Raw genomic sequence first — 21002 nt, forward strand, 5'->3', positions numbered from 1 at the left:
AGTGATTTTTTTAAAGCGGTGGAATTAAAACCAGAGGACGAGATTTCAAACGGTTTTTTGTTTATTGCAAAGCACAGAAACACATTTCATTTCCACGCTGATCTGCGTCATCGAGTTGTTTCAATGACAAGTTCCGTCGTGAAGGAAAGTGAATGCTGCGAAACAGTTAAATTATTTTACCATCCATTTTACAAGGGAAAGTCTTACCTGTTCCGCGTTGGCAGTTCCAGCATTTCAATTTGCATTCATTTTCGAACGTAAGCTTGTTCTGCGAGTTGCTGTCCTTTGCGCAGAATGGCTTGACTGCGTCCTTGGTGCATCTGCACTTACCACCGCACTTTTCATCAGCCGATGCTGCGTAAAAGGAAATTAATTATCAAATTTAAAACATTGGAAAACATCTGCTGTATTAGTTTACAAATCAAATTAAAAAGGTTTAATTGAGAAAGTATCAATTAGGATTTAATATTTAAATACATACCGAAAACGGCGAAGAATGCCAAGACGGCGAAGAAAATGGCGAAGAACTTCATGTTGCTGCTTCAAAATCTTCCTCAACAATATTGATTGAGCTTAGCTGATCCATATTTATATTCTTCGCTGCCCCCCTATTCGCGAACTTTGTGCCGGTTCACGCGATAAGGGGGAAATTACTCAACATCTAAGGACAAAACAGAAAAATTATGCACGGCTGGAGGTAATGACCGCATCTGTGAACTGTGTTAATTGTGGCAAGTGTAAAGGTTTGCGTTGTAAACATAACAGTTGGCAAGGTTGGTGTCACGCACACAGGCCGGAAATCGCTGCCGTGACAATGCGAACATTAGGCATCCCGGCCGCGCAACTGCCTAAACAAACAATCTCTGCTGCGACCCTGAAAAAAATTGCGCAGCTGGAGGCAAGTCAAATTATCGCAAAAATCTGCTATTGTGTGGCTACAATTATGCTAGTTGGAATGGACCCCGTGAGTCTTCAGTGGATGGTTCTTCGCTGTCCCCCTATTTGCGAACTTTGCGCCAGTTAACGCGATAAGGGGAAGTTACTCAACATCTAAATTTATGCGAACAGATAAATATTCTGATCAAACTGAACAAACAGGAAAGTTCGAGATCAATTGCAAAGCACTCGATGCAATCATGATTGCAAGACTTATGTACAAGTGGGTGTGAGTAGTTTGCATGATGCACTGAAATAATAGCATTTATTGGTCAGGCAATTTTCTCTTCCAACGGTTTCAATTATTTTTATATATTACTACAAAAAAATTTAGTACATGAAATGTCCCTAAAACAGCATTTTTTTAATTGTGTGAATATTATTAGTTTATTTGGTACTACAATGAAAACCTGCGGCTATTTAATTTACTGTAGAGTCAAACTGTTCCTCGCTACAAACGATAGAAATCAAAGAAACACATTCTTACGATCAACAAAATCAGATTTTACCAATCAAAAAGTATGACTGTTTTAAAAATGGATTTCAGGTGTGTCATCTGGAGGCGATATAGGATCGAGGCTGGCTCAACTGGCGTTGCCTACTGTAAAAACCTTCGAGGTGCCTCTTCCCCAAAACTGCAGAGCAAGGGTGAAACTCCTGCTTCCGCCGAGTTGGAGAGAAGAGTTGCGGGATGCCGCCTTCCCTGTTTTAGTTGAAGTGTAATGCTGGTCACGAACGACCCCTGCTTGCTCGCAATAACGAAATCAATTACTTGCTTTAGAAATGGAAGGCCGGGCAGCCAGGCGGTGTCGGACTTGTTCAGCGTGGACTGGGGCACCTACATGTCGAGTCGCAACGACGTCGTCTACATTAGAATCGACGTGAGGGGTGCAGGAGGACAGGGCAGAAGAGCCTCCAAAGCTTTATATCGCCACCTTGGTGGCGTTGAAGTACAAGATCATATTACAGTTCTCAGGTAATTACAAAAATTGACTGCAATCCAGTCTCATTAACATCTGAAACATATGTACTAAATTTGCATTGTTATAAAAATATTCTATAGGTAAAAGGCAAAGCGAAATTTGATTTTTATTTTTTGTGCTCTTTTAGTTTGGTTATAGTACATAAAAGTGGATCAATATAGGTTTTTGGATGCAATAAATAGTTGATCGATGAAAATTTTGTTCTAAAATTTTGCAGTAGTCACTACTAAAATTTTGCTACGGTAAAATTCCAAATTTTCTTCAAGATTTAACAGTGACAATGATTTTCTTGGTAGATTTTGATTTCTCTCGTCGAGATCTGCCCGACAGCATATATTATGAAACCTTTTAAGGAAACTCTTTGTTTTGAAATGAAATTAGATTTTAATCAAGGAGACAGTCCTCAACATTTTAAAAGCATTTTTCTCAAAAATCTACAGTGCTACTTAGAACAATTTTGGCTTCAACTGAATAATAAGTGATCAGCTCATGACAACAAGGATTTTCCAGGATTTTGCTGTATCTATCCTCTTTGAATATTTTTTCAATGAAATTAAAAATTGCTTCATCCTACCCTGGAATGATTTTATATTAAATTTATTTTGCCGTGTTCCAATGTTGCAGGTATTTGCTGGAAACGCTGCCCTTCCTCGATGAGACCAGGGTAGGCGTGTGGGGCTGGGGCTACGGCGGCTACGTCACCTCCATGCTCCTCGGCACGCAGCAAAGTATTTTTAAGTGCGGCATCGCAGTTTCTCCAGTCACAGACTGGCTTCATTACAGTGAGTTTCAAGCGCAAATTTATTGTTACTAGACTGAAATTTTAAATGCTTCGCAGATTCTGCCTTCACTGAGAAGGTTCTCGGCTCGCCCACCGAGAACTTCAAGGGCTACGTCGAAGCAGACGCAACCCAGCGGGCGCGCTACGTGCCCAATCACGCTCTCTTCCTCATCCACGGCCTCGCCGACCTGAGCACGCCCTTCTCGCACGGGGTCGCCCTCGCCAGGGCGCTCTCGGAGGCCGGCATACTTTTCAGATATCACGTTAGTTTGTTTTTAATTTTAAAATATTTCAAATTTCTCATGAGAATGAAGTTTCCACAATTTTTACTGCCTGATTTCGATTCGTTAATTTCCTAAATTTAGCACCTTAAAGAATTATATACCAACTTTTATTCCTATTTTCTTATTTGTTATTTAATCTTCTCAGTTGAAAAAAATACAATAATAAGAGTTATTCCACTGAATTTCCCTGGTATATAATGTCGTATTCTAACATTTATTTTTTTAAGTGGTGGATTTACTCAAAGGAAATTAAGTTTTAAATTAAAATGTTAATTTTTTATTTAAAGCAACTACATGGCTTTGACACTACTCTTTAAAAGGAACTTTTAACTGTTATGTCGTATTTTCATCATATATAATTATTCATTATTCCAGTTATGAAAAAATCTCTGATATTTTGCTTAAAGTTTGTCATAGTTGAACCATGACGAATATTTTCAGAGCTACGCCGACGAAGGGCACATGCTGGAAGGTGTGATTGAGCACACGTACACGTCGATGGAGGACTACCTGAGAGACTGCCTGAGCCTGGACGATGACCCTGGCAGCTCGTAAAACAAGTAATGCATTGATAGTGGGAAATATCACAAATATCACCGACTGCTGATTTAATTAACTCAAGACCGAGGAGCTCATCATTTTGCATTAAAAACAACGGAGTATGTCATGCTGGCGGTTTGTTTCATGCCATTACTAATGCTGCTGTGCATCAAAATAATGTTTTGTACTCACGCTCGCATTTGATGTTTTCTTTAAACATCTCACGTCAGTCGGAATTTAATATATGTGGTAAAAATGGATCGGGAGGAAATGGTGCTTGACGACATGCACAAATCATTGCAGTTTTTCTTCTAAATTGAAGTTTCCTGGAACTCTTTGGCTAGAAAAACTTGAAAACGCTAAACAAAAATTATGCAACTGCTGCTTAATTTGGTAAAAATGAATCCTGATGTATGTGACTCGTCTGCTGAACAAGCCTCTCCTCCCAATCCCATCTCCAGTCAGAATCAAATGAGAAACCAATCTCAAAACAGATCGGCCTCATAATCAGAACATTTTAGACTTGAGTGTAATGGATGAATCAATAATACTCACAAAGTGCTATTGACATGTAACAGAAAAGAAAATGTATTATAAAACCTAGGGCTTCGTTAGCATGTTGATTATACTGTAATTGATATTTTTAAAGGTTATACATCGCGAACAACTCAATTTTCATCTTTAAACTAGACCTATTATTATACAATTAAATACTATAATTACAACTTTGCAGGTATTGTATAATTACCGTTATCAACAAATGTTCAAATTTGTATAGGCAGAGCGCAGATTGTTTGTCACTCGTGTCGTGCAGAAAAGCATGAGGGCTATAATCGGGACTAATTACATGTATACCTATGTGTTTGTTCAGTGTGTTAAACATAGTTTGAGCCGAATTCGTTAGATTCTGATTGAGATCATCCTCCGTTTCTAAATTCAAAGCACAAAGACGCGCTGACGGGATGTAAAAAACTATCGATGTGATCTCAATTTTCAAGGGCGATCGCGGCTAGCCAGTCCCCTAGGTATTTTTCATGAAAAATGTTGGCAGTACTGTTGAAAAAAAGATGTGAAAATATATTTCAATTAAAAAGAGAACTGTAATCAAGCTCTATATAACTTTTAAAATCGTTGATAGGGTGAAATCTTTTATTTCAGTTATTATTATGTATCGAAGCGACGGAAAAATGGCATTGAATTGATTAAACGCAATCCACTCAAATCCTACAGAAGCAGACAACCATATGTAAATGTGTAAATACTATATACTCATCAGTCTTTCAGTGGTTTTCACTTAAAAAAAGAGAAATTTGCTTGTAATAGGGATGATGATTGTTTATCAATAAAATAATGCAAAGAAATGATTTGTTGGCCTTTCAAAGCAAAGACCTTTCAATGAGACTAAAATTTGTAGTGTTGCTATTTATTCCAAATATATACAACACTTTTATGATGGTGCCTACTGCTTAGCTAAATATATCTACGCCTTTAGTATATTTAGCGTAATTATTTAATAACTTTGTAAACTACATAAATATTCATTGAGTCACATAGCTTCCAATTTATACTTGCATTGCGCTCAGTTAATGGACGGGAGGTGTCATTATTTGTTTTGTATTTTGGTTTTATTTCAAAACTTGCACCAACTTTAGCCGTACTTACTTTTTTCTTGGACCTCTGCTAAGCACGTCCAGTGTGGGCTATGAGCTCACAGGGTCCGAATAACACCGCTGAGCGGATATCACGGGGTCCGAGATGGCCCAATGTAGCCATATTTTCACCTCCCTCCACCCGAGGTCTTTTATTGAACACTAGATCTTTGTTCCTAAAGCCGCTGGAAATGTGCGAAAACCAGCAAGTGGCTATTAATTATATCTCTTTATTGTCTTTTGGCGAGCTCATACAATAGATATGGTTATGTTTCTAAATACAGTATATGCCCCCCAATTGCAATGCACAAAAAATACAAACAAAAATCATAAATTTTCTACAAATGCCAAGAATTCACCTGAATCATAACATTTCCTTTGGTACAGAAATTCCGGTGCGCTTCCCAGCCCGCTGGGCTATTTGAGCATTTCGATCGAGTCACTCCATCTGTGACATTGAGCAGCCAGTATTTGATCCCCGAACTGCTCAAATGTCTTCCATTGCTTTGACACTACTGATAATGGAATACCTTAACAATGCGATCCAACGGGTTAGAAAACAGAATAAATGTTAAATTGTTGCGTAAAGCATCGCTAGAAAATTTGTGTGTTCTCAATTTTTATTTTCATGACAATTTGTTTTCTTCGGTGTTTAAATTAAATTAAATTAGCAGTACAACATTTTTTTGAATTCAAATGGGCTCTCATAAAAGCAGCTTACACCAATCTGAAGAACGTTTAAACGAGCAAGTGAGGGGTGCGCTGTAAAAGAAGACTCACGCATAGTAATACAATTTCCCATCATTTCAATAAAATGAGTGACGAATTCCAGATTCTCTATTTTGTTATCAACAAATGGCATCCATGTTTTTTAAATAAAAGCTAACTTCTATTAACTACGGTAGGATAAGTATTGAATCTTGTACCTGCTCAGCCCTGAGACGGGGCACGAGGTGATCGAGACTCCCAGGGTTGGCCTCCACGCACTAATCGTCTCGCTCAAGGACAAGTTCAAACTGGTCCGCATGCTCTACGTAGGCTTCGAACTCAGGGGCATCCCTGCATCCCCTGGACCTTCAGATGAAATGCCAATGCGATTTGTTTGAAAGTGTTGGAAATTATTTGGCATGAAATTAAAACCAAAAGACAAGATTTCAAAAAACTTTTTTGTTTATTGCACAGCACAGAAACATATTTTATTTCCGCGCTGATCTGCGTCATCGAGTTGTTTCAATGACAAGTTCCGTCGTGAAGGAAAGTGAATCCTGCGAAACAGTTAAATTATTTTACCTTCCATTTTACAAGGGAAAGTCTCACCTGTTCCGCGTTGGCAGTTCCAGCATTTCAATTTGCATTCATTTTCGAACGTAAGCTTGTTCTGCGAGTTACTGTCCTTTGCGCAGAACGGCTTGACTGCGTCCCTTTTGCATCTGCACGTACCGCCGCACTTATCGTCAGCCGATGCTGCGTAAAAGGAAACAAGTTATTAAATTTCAAACATTGGGAAAACATCTGGTTTATTAGTTTCAATATCACATTAAAAAAAATTAAAATCCAAGTTTAATTGAGAACGTGTCCACTAGGATTTAATATTAAAATATTACACTAACTGAAAACGGTGAAAAATGCCAAGACGGCGAAGAAAATGGCGAAGATCTTCATGTTGCTGCTTCAAAATATTCCTCAACAATATTAATTAAGCTTTGCTGATCCATCTTTATAATCTTCGCTCTATTCGCACTCTATTCGCGAACTTTGTGCCTGTTCACGCGATAAGGACCAAATTACGCAACTTCTAAATTTATGCGAATAGATAAATATTCCGTTCAAACGAAACAAACAGGAAAATTTGAGACTAATTACAAAGCACTCGATGCAATCATGATTGCAAGACTTACATGTGGGTGTGAGTAGTTAGCACTATGCACTGCAATTGCATTTATTGGTCAGATAATTTTATCTTTCGACGTTTTCAATTATGAGACTGAAATTTGTTGTGTTGCTATTTATTCCAAATATATACAACACGTTTATGATAGTGCCTAGCTTACTTAATATATCTACGCTTGAAGTATATTTAGCGCAAATATTTAATTACTTTATAAACTAAGTATATTGCATTGAGTCACATAGCTTCCAAATTATACTTGTATTGCGCTCAGTTAATGGACGGTAGGTGTCATTCGTTTAAAATTATTTCACTCGTGTATTTTGATTTTATTTTAAAACTTGCACCACCTTCAGCCGTACTTTTAAGTGTTATATTCAGTATAATGAATATTAACCTAATTTTTTAAACCTCTGCTCAGCACGTCCCGTGGGCTATCTATGAGCTCACAGGGTCCCAATGACACCGCTGATTGTGAGCGGATATCATGGGACCTGAGCGAGTGGCCGCAGAGGAGCTTGGGCCCAATGTGGCCATCTTTTCGTCTCCCCGCACCGACGTCTTTCTTAATTGAAACTCCAGAAATTTGTCCCTTAGGCCGCTGGAAAAAGTGCTGTGGGGTTCTGGTTCATGCCACGTGAATGGAAAGGCTTTAAGTCCTTTGTATTAGCATTCAATCCAGAATTAACACTGAAAGATTAAAAATAAATATTCACAATAATTGATTAATATAAGTCCAATAAATTTAAATTGAAATAAAAAAACAACAAAAGAATGTCATTATTGAAACAATTAATTTACGCATTATAATGCGAGTCGAGGATATAACAATTATTCATTATCACAGATATAATATGTGGAATGCTTACTCCGGAAATGCGTCGAGTCATGTATTAATTAATATAAACATCAAAGATGCGCACGACATAGTGCTCCCGGCCGGAGAGAGAGAAAGGTGACATGACCATGTGCGTGCGAGGGTGAGCGGTCAAGTAAGGAAAATTACACACGGTAAAAGAGAAGAGCTTATCAAACAGTAATAGCGACATCTATAGATCACAAAATTAGTTAACGCCAGCGTGTGCGGGAACAACTACAGTGGCGAATCTAAGCAGCTCGTTGAGCTATTTGAGCATTTCGAGTCACCTTTGACCTTCTCTGACATTCGGCAGCCAGTATTAGACTACCGAACTTAACACTCTTGATTACTATCAAGAATGCCTTAACAATGCGTAAAGCGTCGCTAGAAAGTATAAATTATTGGGTTCTCAATATTAATTTTGGTGGCCGTTTTGTTTTCTTCAGCGAAAATTCAATCTAAATTAAAAGAGCAGTAAAAATGTTTTTAAATTTAAAAATGGGCTCTTTCAAGGAACAATAAAATGGTACCCATAAAAGCAGCTTCCATAAAATTGAAAAACGTTTAAACGATCAAGTGCGGTGCGCTGTAAAAATAGGCTCACGCAAAGTAATAAAATTTCCAAGTATTTCAATAAAATGAGTTATGAATTCCAGCAACTTCTCCGTTTTGTTATTAACAAATTGCAGCCAAATAATTTTTTTAAATAGTAAAAGCTAACTTCTAACTACGGTAAACCTTGTGCCAGAAATAATACCATTTTAAGTATACCTCGACAAATTTAAAATTACGCTTCTCAAATGAACTCAATTGGGTCAAGTCGATAATTTATGAATGCACCCACATCTCGCCTGAATAGAAAGGCAAAATTATGATCTGGGATGTGATTCCGGTTGCATATCTTCGAAAGTGGCAGGCGTTCATTGCCTGGCACGTAGTAGCTGTCGTTAGCTACCTCCCAGAAAGGTGCAACGGACATCGTGACGTTGAAAGCGTTTTTCTAAAGGAGGGGCAAACAAGGCGAATCCTGCCAAACATCGACAGGAAGGTCCGCAAACTGGTTGCACTCACACGGCCTCTTTCTTTGTAGCATTAATTTACATTGGGCGTCTCGCAGCCCAAAAAGGCAAACCGAGATGACTGAAAAGCTCCACAAAACGCCAAAGTAAGAAGAACCGCTACATTTTTACCAAATTCCCCATTTAAATACCTCGGTTAAATTAAATATTAAATTAATATTGACATATCCTTAATAGGAGTTTAAAGGCTAAAACAGCAAACTTTAATTGCAAGTGGCCTATTATTCTTAAAAATGATAACTTTTAAGGTGGGAGCTGGATCAACTTCTTAAGCCAAATTTTAAACCTAAGTGCCTGAAAAAATTTTAAAAGTGAAGTTGCGTAGTTCTTAACTGAGACCATTTTTCAGTAGCAATTTTTGACCGGTGGCTGGCGCAGCATATCCAAAGTCACAGCGGCTGACAACGTGACCCAAAATTAGCCAGCGGTTGGCTGAGACCTCTAAAAGTTTTTGAGCTGAACTTGAAAATTAATTAGAGGTCTCAGCCTCGAGATTTAGGGCGGCGGCTGGTGGAAGCGGCTTAGCCGAATATTTTGCCCGGCGGCGGCTGGCAATTTTCACCAGCTGGTGAGGCTGACAATATTTTCAACGTGAACTTTGATAGTGCTTATATTTTTTAGACATTTTTTTCTCCTGTGCTTTTTAATTTTTGACCATTTTTCACCGGCAGCTGACGTGGCTGCGCAGCTTAGCCGGATCCACGGCGGCTGGTGGCTGCCCATGTGACCCAAAACTTTCCGGCTGGCGCGGCGCAGCGCGGCTGGCTGAGTCCTCTATAATTAATTTAAGTAGTTTATGTGGATTTAATTTAAAAACAGCGTTTTATGGTGAATCTTTGGCTTAATGCTTGGTTTAAAGTTTTGAAAATTTTGAAATCGTTAAAAAAACAAATAATTAGCATTGCTTTTCTATGGCCTCAAATATTTCAGGTTGACCCCTGCAAAATTTTCATCCTTTTCAATATTTAATCTGTTGTTATTTCAAGGAAAGATATTAATCAGCCTTAAAAGTAATATATTTGTTAGTATATATGGTTAGGCATCATTTTCCTTGTACTCAATTTTAATGAGTTTCCTCCTCCAGAAATACTTCTCGATCATTCGACAATTCAGTCCAGCCGGAGAGTAAGTAAGACCTGGAAAGCCGGTTTGCGCGTGGTGAGCAATAAACGTCTAGAAGAGTTGCGCGTCGTAGTCATGCAACAGTTAAGATGCCGGTGTCCCAATAAAGCGCGCGAAACCCATACGCTCTTCAGCAAGAGATTCATAAATAATAATAGCTTTCTATATTAAATATTGCAACAAGCCAGAAGAGAAGAGGGTCAAACCGTTTTTATGCTGATATATTGGCAAGACCATGGATGGATGGAAAAGACGTAAATGGTGCGACCTACAAGGCCGTTTGAAGTTCATCGTGCCAAACAGCCGAGGGGAGAAGAGATGTGCTCCTGGGTGCGTACGAAAAGAATTCCTCGGTCAAGTTCATCACGCAGAATAATGATGGAATTTTATTTTATAGGAATGTATTAATTAAAATATTTATAAGAGGGGGTTTTATAATTGAAATTATATTTAATGGACTTCTGTGCTTCTGTGATCTCTCTTTTTCTTTTTTCATAGTTTTATTCAACAAATTCACGCAGATTGTTTATACATATATTGATAATCCTGTTAAAATAAATAATGCGGTTTTTAATACTAATGTTAGTTGCGAACGAAAATCATTCGAAGTAGGAAATCAACACCTCACCAAAGAGTAATGCGTTAAAAGAGAAAAATATGTATCTATGTAAATCACATATCATGAACAATAAGCAACAATAAAAAATAAACAATCTCTAATCCATAGTACATATTATGAAGTGCTAGACCAAAAACTTATTATTGTATCAAATCATTTAAATAAATCATATGTAGTTTTATTTAATTTTTTTTGCAGTCAAATCGTTCATTGGTAATCTCTTCTCTATTTCTGCTACTTTTGAAGCAAACAAGTACATTTTTTCTGAATAAATAATTTATTAAGCGGATTAAGCGCAGTTATGCGTGCAACACTAAGCCTACAATCATCCGCATCTTTTTTTCAACTCTTTGCTTCTTCTCTTAAAATTATTCTTTTTGTCGAAATTTCAAAATATGATACTTTTCTCACCGTTCACCACAAAATCTACATTTACAAATATCTTAGGGTTCATAATGATACATCTTGTTTACACAGAACAAATACTACATATAAATAGTGATATCCATGGCACGCAAATCGAGTAAATTCATATTTATCCTCAAAATTTGGTCCCCTCCATTTATCAATTAACATTGTTTCAGTCTAATAAAATTCATCTCAAATCAGAAGTCTATTTTTGAAAAAACATATCAAATTTTGATAAATTTAAATCTTTAAAAAATACAAAATAAATCTTTACAAAAGTATTAAAGCTTTTTGTGAGTACGCCTTGATATAAGTGAAGTGTACAAAATGGCTGAATCCGTTACAAACCGCCATCGCAAATTCGTCGCCGAAAAGTATGTCACAAGCTTGTAGTGCGGAATCCTAAACACAATTTTCCCATCATCACGGCGGAACACCAGGTACGCCTCATCTAACTAAATTTCCTCTATAGCTTGATGCTGTGCAATCTTCTCAAACCGTTATTAATAACTGCAAAGATTTAAGTTAGTCTCAGACAACAAACTAAGCGTTGCGGTGCAAAGAAAATAAGCTTCAGGCCATAAAAATAACGCCGCTATCAAATTGGTGTTGCGAATGGCAGTAAGATGCAAAGGGTGATTTTGCTCTTTCCTGGTGGGAGCGAATATGAATGAAGAAATAAATTTATAACAAACGACGTCTTGCAGACTGCGCCAGAGAGCAAAAAAGCGACGACAGCAGTGAATCTACTTTTTACGGCAAGACAAAGAAATCGCGTTTAAAATGAGACACTAACGAGCCGCCGCTGCCTGCATTTCTTACGAGACGTGTGCCTAAATCAAGTTTATATCCCATTGCGTTTTTGCACTTACGTTTATATGACAATTTGCATGGTCCGTACATTTAAGGAACCACGCACAAGAAAAAGGAATATTATTTTAATTTGAAATAATACAATTATGAACGTAAAAAAGTAAGATTGGCAGGATAAACACTTTACTAAGCATCTCACATGTAGTTGTATCCTAACAAAATGATAATTACATTAATATCACGTCATAAGAGAGTTCCGAGCGCTAAAATTTTCAAATATTTAACCTCCTCCGCAGTTTAAGACATGCGATTTTTTATTTTATTTTAATAAACAGCAAAATCCCACTTAAATCTGAATGGGTCATGGGACCACAAATGTAACTCAAAATATTTAAGTTCTATTATTTAAGTAAATTTTAGATTTGACACTGACCAACTTTACAAAATTTAATTAAAAAATATAGCATGAAAAATTAAAAAATAAATCCTAAAAATTACAAACTAACGCGGAATCATGGTGCTGACCGGAGCAGGCTAAAGCATGCTGACGAGATCTGGTTTTGGTAACTGCCAAAACCGGCTCTTACTGGTTGAATCGTGCGCATACAATTATTACACTGCGTGGCTCAAACTGACCCGGGAACCAAAATCACGTAGGCCACTGTGGAATGGGGACATTGCAAATTTAATGCTATCCAGCAGGACCAACCGAATTTCCAACTGTCGAAACTCGATTTTGAGGTCAACGAAATACAAGTAAATAACCAGATCAGATGGCGGGCGACACACAGATTGGTGCGATAAGTTTGGAGTGTGCCATCACTTCAATGGTTTTCAAACTAACATGGCTGTCAAGAGGTATCTGAAAAATCAACATGTTTGACCAAAAGATAGTGCCCATTTTTATTATATAACAAGCGGGGTAACTTAAAAAATCTCCAAATCAAATCGTACCCAGTTTCATAATTGAATAGATCATGTCATCGATTATTATCCTCCAGTCTCTATTAAGGAGCAATTGAATTGTAGCATTGTTTGAAAAATATTGATATGTAAATTCTGTCCTCTACTCTCTTTTGTTTAATATTTTGTTTCGCAAATTCGTGCATTTTTTGCTCTTTTTAACGAATCCCTATAATTGGTGCAATTAAAATGGAAAAAAAATAAAAAGCTATTCTTGGCTTGCAAACTGCAAACCGTTACACTGATGATTGATTTTCAACACACAACTAACTAAACTATAACGAATTTGCGTAAGGGTTTAATTGCACCTTGAAGCGATTGCGTACGTCGTTTAAAAATATAAAGCGACACTCGTGGGCGCTTCGATACGGCGCTAATGGGAAAATTGGTTACACACAAGCAGCATTCTAATCATCTGTTGCGAGGCAGGAGCGATTCCGTGCGCCAAATCGTGGCAAAGCACGGTTCTCATCCAACGCCGGCTGGTCCAGCAGCGACCAGCCGTCCTGGCATCCAGCCGGCGTGTTCGTCTCTGGATGCTATTGGGAAGCAATGCCGAGGTCAGCGCGTGCTTACGTGCATCTCGACTGGCGCTGTATGGAGTCCAAGCTGCGGTCGCTGCGCTCGCGGTGGTAGCCTGATTTTACATAAAATTAATTTCACAATTAATCCCTAATTGAGTACAAATAAAAACATCGTCTAGTGCCTTACTAAGAAATTAGCACTTTTCTTCTTGCAGTTTTTAAATTGAATTGCACGATTATATCAAATTATGGGCGATGATTATGATCAATTATAATTATTTTCGAATTTTAATAAAGATTTAATTAATAATACCTTAAAATGGACGAGAAATGGCACAAACTAATAAGAGGTCTTGGTCTGCCCAAAAATATATTATCTTATAAAATGTCTCTAACAGTTCGGTTGAATGACATACAAAAATGTGCACCTTAGTGGAATATATAATATGTAATGAAATTAGAGAAATCTATTAGAAAAAGTACGTGTGTGCTTATTTGAGACAAACGAGGGCTATCGTCTGATAGGATCCTATCAGAATCAACTTTGCAACAAGCATCACGTGTCCAAGATTTTAATGACCGGGTTAAAGCAAACGCTTTTGCTGCTCTGCGGCACGTAGGTGCTTTTTTTTAAGGAAAACCTACGTCGCACCACATTCGCCACTTTTTCTCACTCTCTCATGCACGTGGCGCTGAAACCAAACAGCCGCGTCGCTCGCATTTTATTTGCGAGTCTACTGTAGCCATTACGAAAGGTCGACCAGATTCGGAGCAAAGTCGCCGCGGCTTGTTACAAAGTGATCAGGAACCTGTCTTGATGCGATATTAATTCCTCCTCCGCTGACTCCGTGTCTGATGCATTTGAGGTGTTTGACCCTATATATCTAGATATCTAGTTAGTTAATGACTGGAAGAGCTAGATTCGTGTTTCTTGCTTTCAATCGTTTGGGTCGTTCAAACAAAATGTCATTCGGCCATGAACTCTTAATTCCCCACGACTAGGTAACTTTTAATACATAGGTGCTACCTCGGTGAAATATAATTTCGAAACAAAGTAATCAATTATTAGAGGTTAATTCTCAAGAATTTGTGGAATTTATGCACATATTGGAAAAACTAATAAAAAAATTGTTTCACCTAATATTAATATTTTTCCATTGGATTGTAGAGAATATTTTTAATGAAAAAGAAAATGTCATCGATTTTTTGCAAAATAGGTAAATGAAATTTAGAAAACTGTTAACTTTTAGCTCTAATAAAATTTTCTGCGTTTATTTTTTTCAATATCCCTGTAATATAATACATACGTTTATTCTGTATGCTAAATTTAAATACTAATAGGCTCTATGACAAATGTGCAGGTTTATAGATACAAGCAGCCGCAAATAACGGTAGTCGCTAATTTTTAACTATTTTACTAACCCGTAACCTTAATCGTATTGCAAGCTAACTCATACTCAAGCTCATCATACGGAAAGGCCAACCATGTGTGCAAAATTAAAATACTAGTTTATGGACTTGACGTTCTGGACAAATATCACATCTTTCGTAGAAGCGCTAAAAAAAGCGGTGAACACTGTATTTTAAGTCTAATGGTGTAGTGCCTCGGCACTTATTTGGCGAATATTGACATTCCCCGTTCATTGCAGCCGGTGGGTTGGTCTAAATGGCAGGGTACAGTATTAATTGGCAGTGGGGACAGTTTGCGAATTTGTCCGGCAATCAGCATCCATTGCAGCAGGGACAACCGCCCGCCGGCGGTTGATCACTCGGCCCCTGCATGCTTCTAAAATGGTAATATACGCCGGCTTCTACATTTTTTTGGCTAAACAGCTCGATTACCGTTTGTGTGAATTCTTGAAAATCACCTCGAATGAAATCTAAATAAAATGAAAATTACACTTACCAAAGAATTTTTAGCACTACTAATTTTGCAAATGTGGAAAGGAATTCGAGGACAGATAACCTTTTCAGGAGTTTATAATGGCGACGAGTTTGTTTTGTATACTCCCGTTCTCTAAATCGCTTTTCAAAAACACATGGCGTTGAGCCATTTCGCAGCGCGCCTGTAGTCAAGATATTTAACAATAAACATCACTTTCGATGGCATTCAGAATAAATTATTATCCTATAAAACAGCCATTTCATCGACTGTAGACTTTCCTTGTGTCTAGAAACACGGCTGTTTCATTGACTGGAGATTTTTCGCCAGACTTTCCTTATGGCTCAGAATGAATTTGGCAGAACTGTTATTCCACTCACTCGAAGGCACGTGCCACTCTCGTAAAATAATTGGAGCAATTTCCCTTGGCGGAGGAGTGCACGAAAGCGCGGTCGTTATATTTTGCCTCGTGGATATGTGATTTTGCTTAAACAGCGTGAGACACCAATACTATACTCTCTTGCCTACCGCAATAGCCAGCTGGACGTTCAGGTTGATCGTAAAATTTTTACGTTCGAGGCCACTACTCACTTGAACACTGCTGAACGCCTGTGGCGGCTCGCGCCACGCGTGTTCATGAGATATTTTTATGAATGAAACTGTCATAACCTGTTTTTGCAAGCGTTCACACGTTTTGGTATAAGCTTATTCATAAACCCGTCAAGTAAATTAATTCTAACATATTTTTTATCAATTGCGTGTTTGCGTTTAGCAATTTGAAAATTACTAGGTTTAATTTTTAGAATTGTTTTTTCATTAAAACGTCTTCTGAATTTTAGATCCTGCTATAAGTCATTGATAAACCGTTTAATTTTCTAGAAATTTGGCAAAATATGAAATCTAAAACTGTTCCTCATCAACATAATCACAGTCCAAAAATTATTCCAGGTCATAGAATTGGTAGTTCAAAACTAGCTGCTTGACTTTTGAAATGAACTCTTTACTATCATCAATTAAGATTAATTGAAATTGGAAGCGCATTAAACAGTCAGATCGGGATCATGCTTGCTGGATTTTGCACCGCCTGTTTCAAATAAAATGGTACATAGGTCATTCACACAAGACATGCGCTATTTTCTTTGCTACGAGTGCGTATACCGGGACACCTCTACTTTCTACTTACTTTGATAAACAAATGAAACATGCTCTTAACTATTGATATTTTAAGCTATATTTTCCCTACTCATGAAGTTCTAAATCATTACTAAAACGGGACAAGCAATTTCAAAGCGTACGCATGTGGTTTTGTCTCGAGTTCTAGATTCATTGTACCCTTTGATGGTATTCTTTTATCTTTGATGAAAAATCAAACAGCGCTCGCAGCTATGGAAGATCGTGCTATTGTCTTTGATTGACGCATAATAATTTTTTGTTGCCATGCAGAAAGTCTGCTATATTAGGTTGAATTTAATTTAAAAAAAGCATGCACAAGGTTATTTCTTAAAAAAACTGACCCTCTTTCCTCTGACTTTTCACACGTAGCACCTGTAATTTAAAAATTGTTCGCCGAGGTAGCATTAGATTTATGAAGCAGCATGCATATTTCATGTGTGTGGGACATTTTCCCCCTTTGGCAGTTAGAAACCAGTTTAATAAATATCGAGAGGGTAAAGAAATAAACGCAAGAAATTTACAATGGGAAATAAAACGAGTTGGGCTAAATAATTGCAGATTGTTCATCATCAAAGATGAAAAATACTCATTTTTATTGCTCATAAGTTCTAAAAGAGTGAGAGAAATGCTGGCATTTTTTTAAACGTTTCGTCCATTCTCTTCTATTCCTACAATTTTCTTACTAAATAAAAAATATGTGCACCTGTCTTTATTTTTATTCTATTAATAGTTATCGTCATTTAAAGCTATTAAATGATTTCAGATACAACCCGTCACATTCTGTCCAAACGTGTCAAATCTGACGCAGGTATTAGCGAATACTACCGCCACTATCATTATTCTAATTGTGATTTATAAGGATCGCTTGGACGCTGATACATCCGAGTGCGGCACGCGCCGTTGAACACGTCCCAAAGAGAAACCAGTTTTTAGACGGTTCAACCCAGCCGTAGTATAAGCGGTGCTTCAAAAAGGTTCAGAAATTATTTAGCAGAGTGTTCAGGTATTTATCGTGCGCGTGAACGGTCGCGCTACTGGTGTGTACATATTTTGAATTAATTAACTTGTCATTTTCTTTATAGCCAGCAACATTAGAGCGAGCATGTGATGAATGACGCCCAATTGAACATCATGCAGTGTGGTCCCCGAGAATGGATGGTTTGTGTTCGCAAAAAACGCCCATGCTGAACAACTTGCCTGCTAGAACAAGATGTAGACGTTTAATGAATTCCACCAGTTTCTATCATGATACTTATACCTCTTATTATCTTTACGAAAATAGATTTGCCATGAACGACCAATGGAGATGATATTTATTTTTCAATGAACCTGCTCCAGAGAGGGATCACAAAAGGAATACAATTTTAATTTGACTTATCTGCCAGGGAAACCAAACTAATCGTTAAAACACAATATATTTGTATCTCATCAATCAGTTCCAAATTTTGAAGAGTTAATTTCTACGCACTTATTCATTAATTAATTAATAATTATTTTACTATATGCATTAAAAACGTTAGTTGAGATCACTCATTTTTGGGGAAGTGGATTTTTAAAATGAATTAATTTCCACAGATATATAAAAACTCAGTTAATTTGCTTTTCACGAATCCAAGCTGATTTTTACTAATATTTAAAAAAAGATCAACGAAAAAGGTGTAGCGTGAAGCCTTTTATACCAAATTTGCTTCATTTTGGTGTAACGCTTTGAGCACAACCTCTTGGGTCCACACCTATAAAGCTCTCATAAAATAGTTTACGGCTTGACGCCAATTGAGGATCGTTAATTTATATTTATGCATAAAAAATACCCAAGAAAGCGCTTGAGCCGTGCTGCTGCGCATAAGGCTTAAATTCTAGCAACGGTCCGAATTGTATCTAGGATAACTTCTGTTCACGCAACAAAACATAGTTACATATTTTGTGGTGGAAGCCGTTTTTTGAGTACTTTAGGAAAATGGACAACATGCAAATTTTAAAGGCACGTTAGTGATTTGTAGAACTAATCCCGAATATTTTTCGCATTGCGTTGTAGCAAATTTTCAACTGTCGTGCCTTAACTGCCGCGCCGCGCAACTGCCTTAACAACTAGAAGCCGCTCCGCCAGAAGAAGAGAGCAAGCAGAGTTAACGTCGGGTGCCCGCTTCGCAGCAGCGGCAGGACGGCGGGCCACCGAGAGAAAACCTTTGGAGCCGAGTTGCGAGATCCACCATAAAACAATACTGTATAGGAATTTGTGGTTATGCTAGGTTTATTCAAAATTGCTTCGTGTTATCTAGTTTTGTCATTTTTAATTAAGGATATTCATGCTAGTCATATTGTTTAAATTTATCGAATGTAAGTTATTTTAAAAGTATATGTAGTGTTCTTTATCAGCAATAAATTGAAAATGAGGTCAATCCACATCCACACGACGTATAATTAAATATCCATCCGAATTAATTTTTGTGCGAAACGCACGTTTCATAACTGCCCTCGGGGCACCAAACACGCACACCAATTATGACACACAGAAATTATTATTGGGCGGACCGCAGAAGCCACAACAAACCATGATCTTGCCAACCAGCATTGTATTCTGTTACGAATATTAAAAAATCTCCTTTTAACCTGCTAACACGTAAAAGATTTTTCTAACAGATTTAAAAAGCGAAAAGGAAAAATTATTTCAGAAATAAGAGAACAACCACGGAAATCACCTATGGTCTGTCTTGCTTAGTCTTGAAATTGTCAGATAAAATAATTTAATAAAAAAGTTGCAAGATCAGACGAAAAGAAGAAGCAAAACGATTTAGAAGTTAATACCTCGCCACATTAAGTTGCATAAATAACTATGGCCATTGCTAACTTTCCACAAGTGCTACTAAATTTCAATGATTTTGTAAGTTTTGGAAATTCAGTATTTGCATTCTAGTTAAAAATTTATTTTATCAATCAGTTGAAGGCATGACACGTGCATGAATACAAGTAGGACGCGAGCATCGAGTAATGTGACTAACCCTGTCAAAGCAAACCGTCTGCCCAGTAAAGTTGAAGACGATAAAAGGCTGAAAACATTTTTAGGTAAGTCTCTTCCAACGCTGCCCGTCGGTGTTCTTTAAATGTTAATATGCTGCAAGTAAAAACGAGTAACAATTTAGTTTGCCCCAGACGTCTACGTGTCCGTCCTTCTGCAGAATCGTCGACAAGGTGAATGCCACAAATTATCGTCTCGAAAATGCGCAAGTTGCTGCGCTCGGACTCTCTGAGATGTGGATGTGTGGCCTAACTGGTTGGATATTTGCATACCAATTGGTGCTAATGCTCCATTTTCTCCTGTCCTGTCTGGCCCGAATTTTTAATAGAATTTAATTGTTACACCAATAAAATAAATGAAGAAATTTTTGTTAGAAGTGTCCTTTACTTTAAAGCTTAAAAGATTTTTCATTGTATCCGCATAAAGAAATGGTGTTTTTACATTATTTATTTAGAGATTTCACCAATTTTGAATTCACTACGTAATTAAATATATTACAAAACTGAGATGCTAACACATACAGCACTCTCAAGCAAATCCAACGATTGAGAGGTATATTTTATTTGGTAATTATGACAGAATACCTTAGAATATTGTAAAAAAATATCAATTTAGAGTTTCATCTCGAAAAAAGTTCATTTAGATTTTGATATTTATTTATATTTTGGGAAAGTAAAAGGAAATCGAGACTTTAAACTAAATTAAATGCAAATTTGAGTTATTTTTTCCCCAACCTGATATTTAAAACATCACGCATTATGAAGATAAAAATTTGGGTTGGAGTAGTAATAATAGAATCATATTTTTGTCTTGACTCGTTGAACTTGGACCAGAAAATACAATAACATCGATTTAAAGTTCAAAGACTGATTAAAATTCATCCATTTTAATTTAAAATGACTTCTTGGCAAAAAATAATTATGGTGTTAGGTGAGTGCTTTACAATTATTTAATTTATCTTAGAAATTACCATTCAGTTATTAATCTTCTGCGTCGCGTACAAATCAATCTTCGTCCGACATCCATATTTTAAATTTCGTCTCGATCACACAAATTAACAACGGAAAGTATTTCTTTGCCACAATCAAGATACTTAAACAATTTGATGATTGAAAAAACGCCTATATCCGCAAAAACGTTGAGAAGCGGCATTTGTGGATTGTGCCCACCGAGGCCATACCACCTCATTTTTTGGACCCGCCCGCTCTCGACGAGCCACGTATGTACTCTCCCTACTGACGGGTTGATCACTCGCTCCTGCCGGCTAACACAGACTCTCGAATAAATTTCGTAAATAATTATCATTCTCAAGTTCAGACGGCGAAATAATCCATTTGACCGAAAAATATAAAATAGAAGGATTCAAACACTCGCTTCAGCAGGTTTGCTCTATACATAGTAGCATTATTTGAAATAAAAATTATACAAATAATGTTTTATTCAATAATCATACAAAATAATCAGATCAGGCAGAGGAATATAT

General features: G+C 37.2%; 2 protein-coding genes across 3 annotated transcripts in view; one reads left to right on the top strand and one right to left on the bottom strand.

Moving 5' to 3' along the window:
- LOC135948174 (inactive dipeptidyl peptidase 10) overlaps window positions 1-4888 on the top strand; it is a 79448-nt gene extending 74560 nt beyond the window's left edge. For both annotated transcript variants that reach the window (XM_065497306.1, XM_065497307.1), the window contains 5 exons: window positions 1484-1655; window positions 1718-1912; window positions 2544-2701; window positions 2758-2963; window positions 3426-4888. In XM_065497306.1, the coding sequence (XP_065353378.1) occupies window positions 1484-1655; window positions 1718-1912; window positions 2544-2701; window positions 2758-2963; window positions 3426-3539 (845 nt within the window). In that variant the 3' untranslated portion in view covers window positions 3540-4888. The remainder of the gene's footprint in view (window positions 1-1483; window positions 1656-1717; window positions 1913-2543; window positions 2702-2757; window positions 2964-3425) is intronic.
- On the bottom strand, window positions 40-640 carry LOC135948180 (Kazal peptide Pr13a-like). Its single transcript, XM_065497314.1, has 3 exons — window positions 482-640; window positions 208-354; window positions 40-155 (listed from the first exon to the last, which is right to left on the bottom strand). Exons 1-3 carry the CDS (start codon window positions 531-533, stop codon window positions 121-123), a joined length of 234 nt encoding a protein of 77 aa, XP_065353386.1. The 5' UTR covers window positions 534-640; the 3' UTR covers window positions 40-120.
- Window positions 4889-21002: the final 16114 nt, after the last annotated feature.

The sequence above is a fragment of the Cloeon dipterum genome, chromosome 1, assembly GCF_949628265.1.
Source record: "Cloeon dipterum chromosome 1, ieCloDipt1.1, whole genome shotgun sequence".
Lineage (NCBI taxonomy): Eukaryota > Metazoa > Arthropoda > Insecta > Ephemeroptera > Baetidae > Cloeon > Cloeon dipterum.

Bases quoted from the DNA above. Each gene is read 5' to 3' on its own strand.
- LOC135948180 (XM_065497314.1), bottom strand. From the start codon at position 533: ATGAAGTTCTTCGCCATTTTCTTCGCCGTCTTGGCATTCTTCGCCGTT. The intron at 355-481 runs GTATGTATTTAA...CCTTTTACGCAG, and splicing joins GGCATTCTTCGCCGTTTTCG to CATCGGCTGATGAAAAGTGC. The intron at 156-207 runs GTAAGACTTTCC...ACTGTTTCGCAG, and splicing joins GAACTGCCAACGCGGAACAG to CATTCACTTTCCTTCACGAC.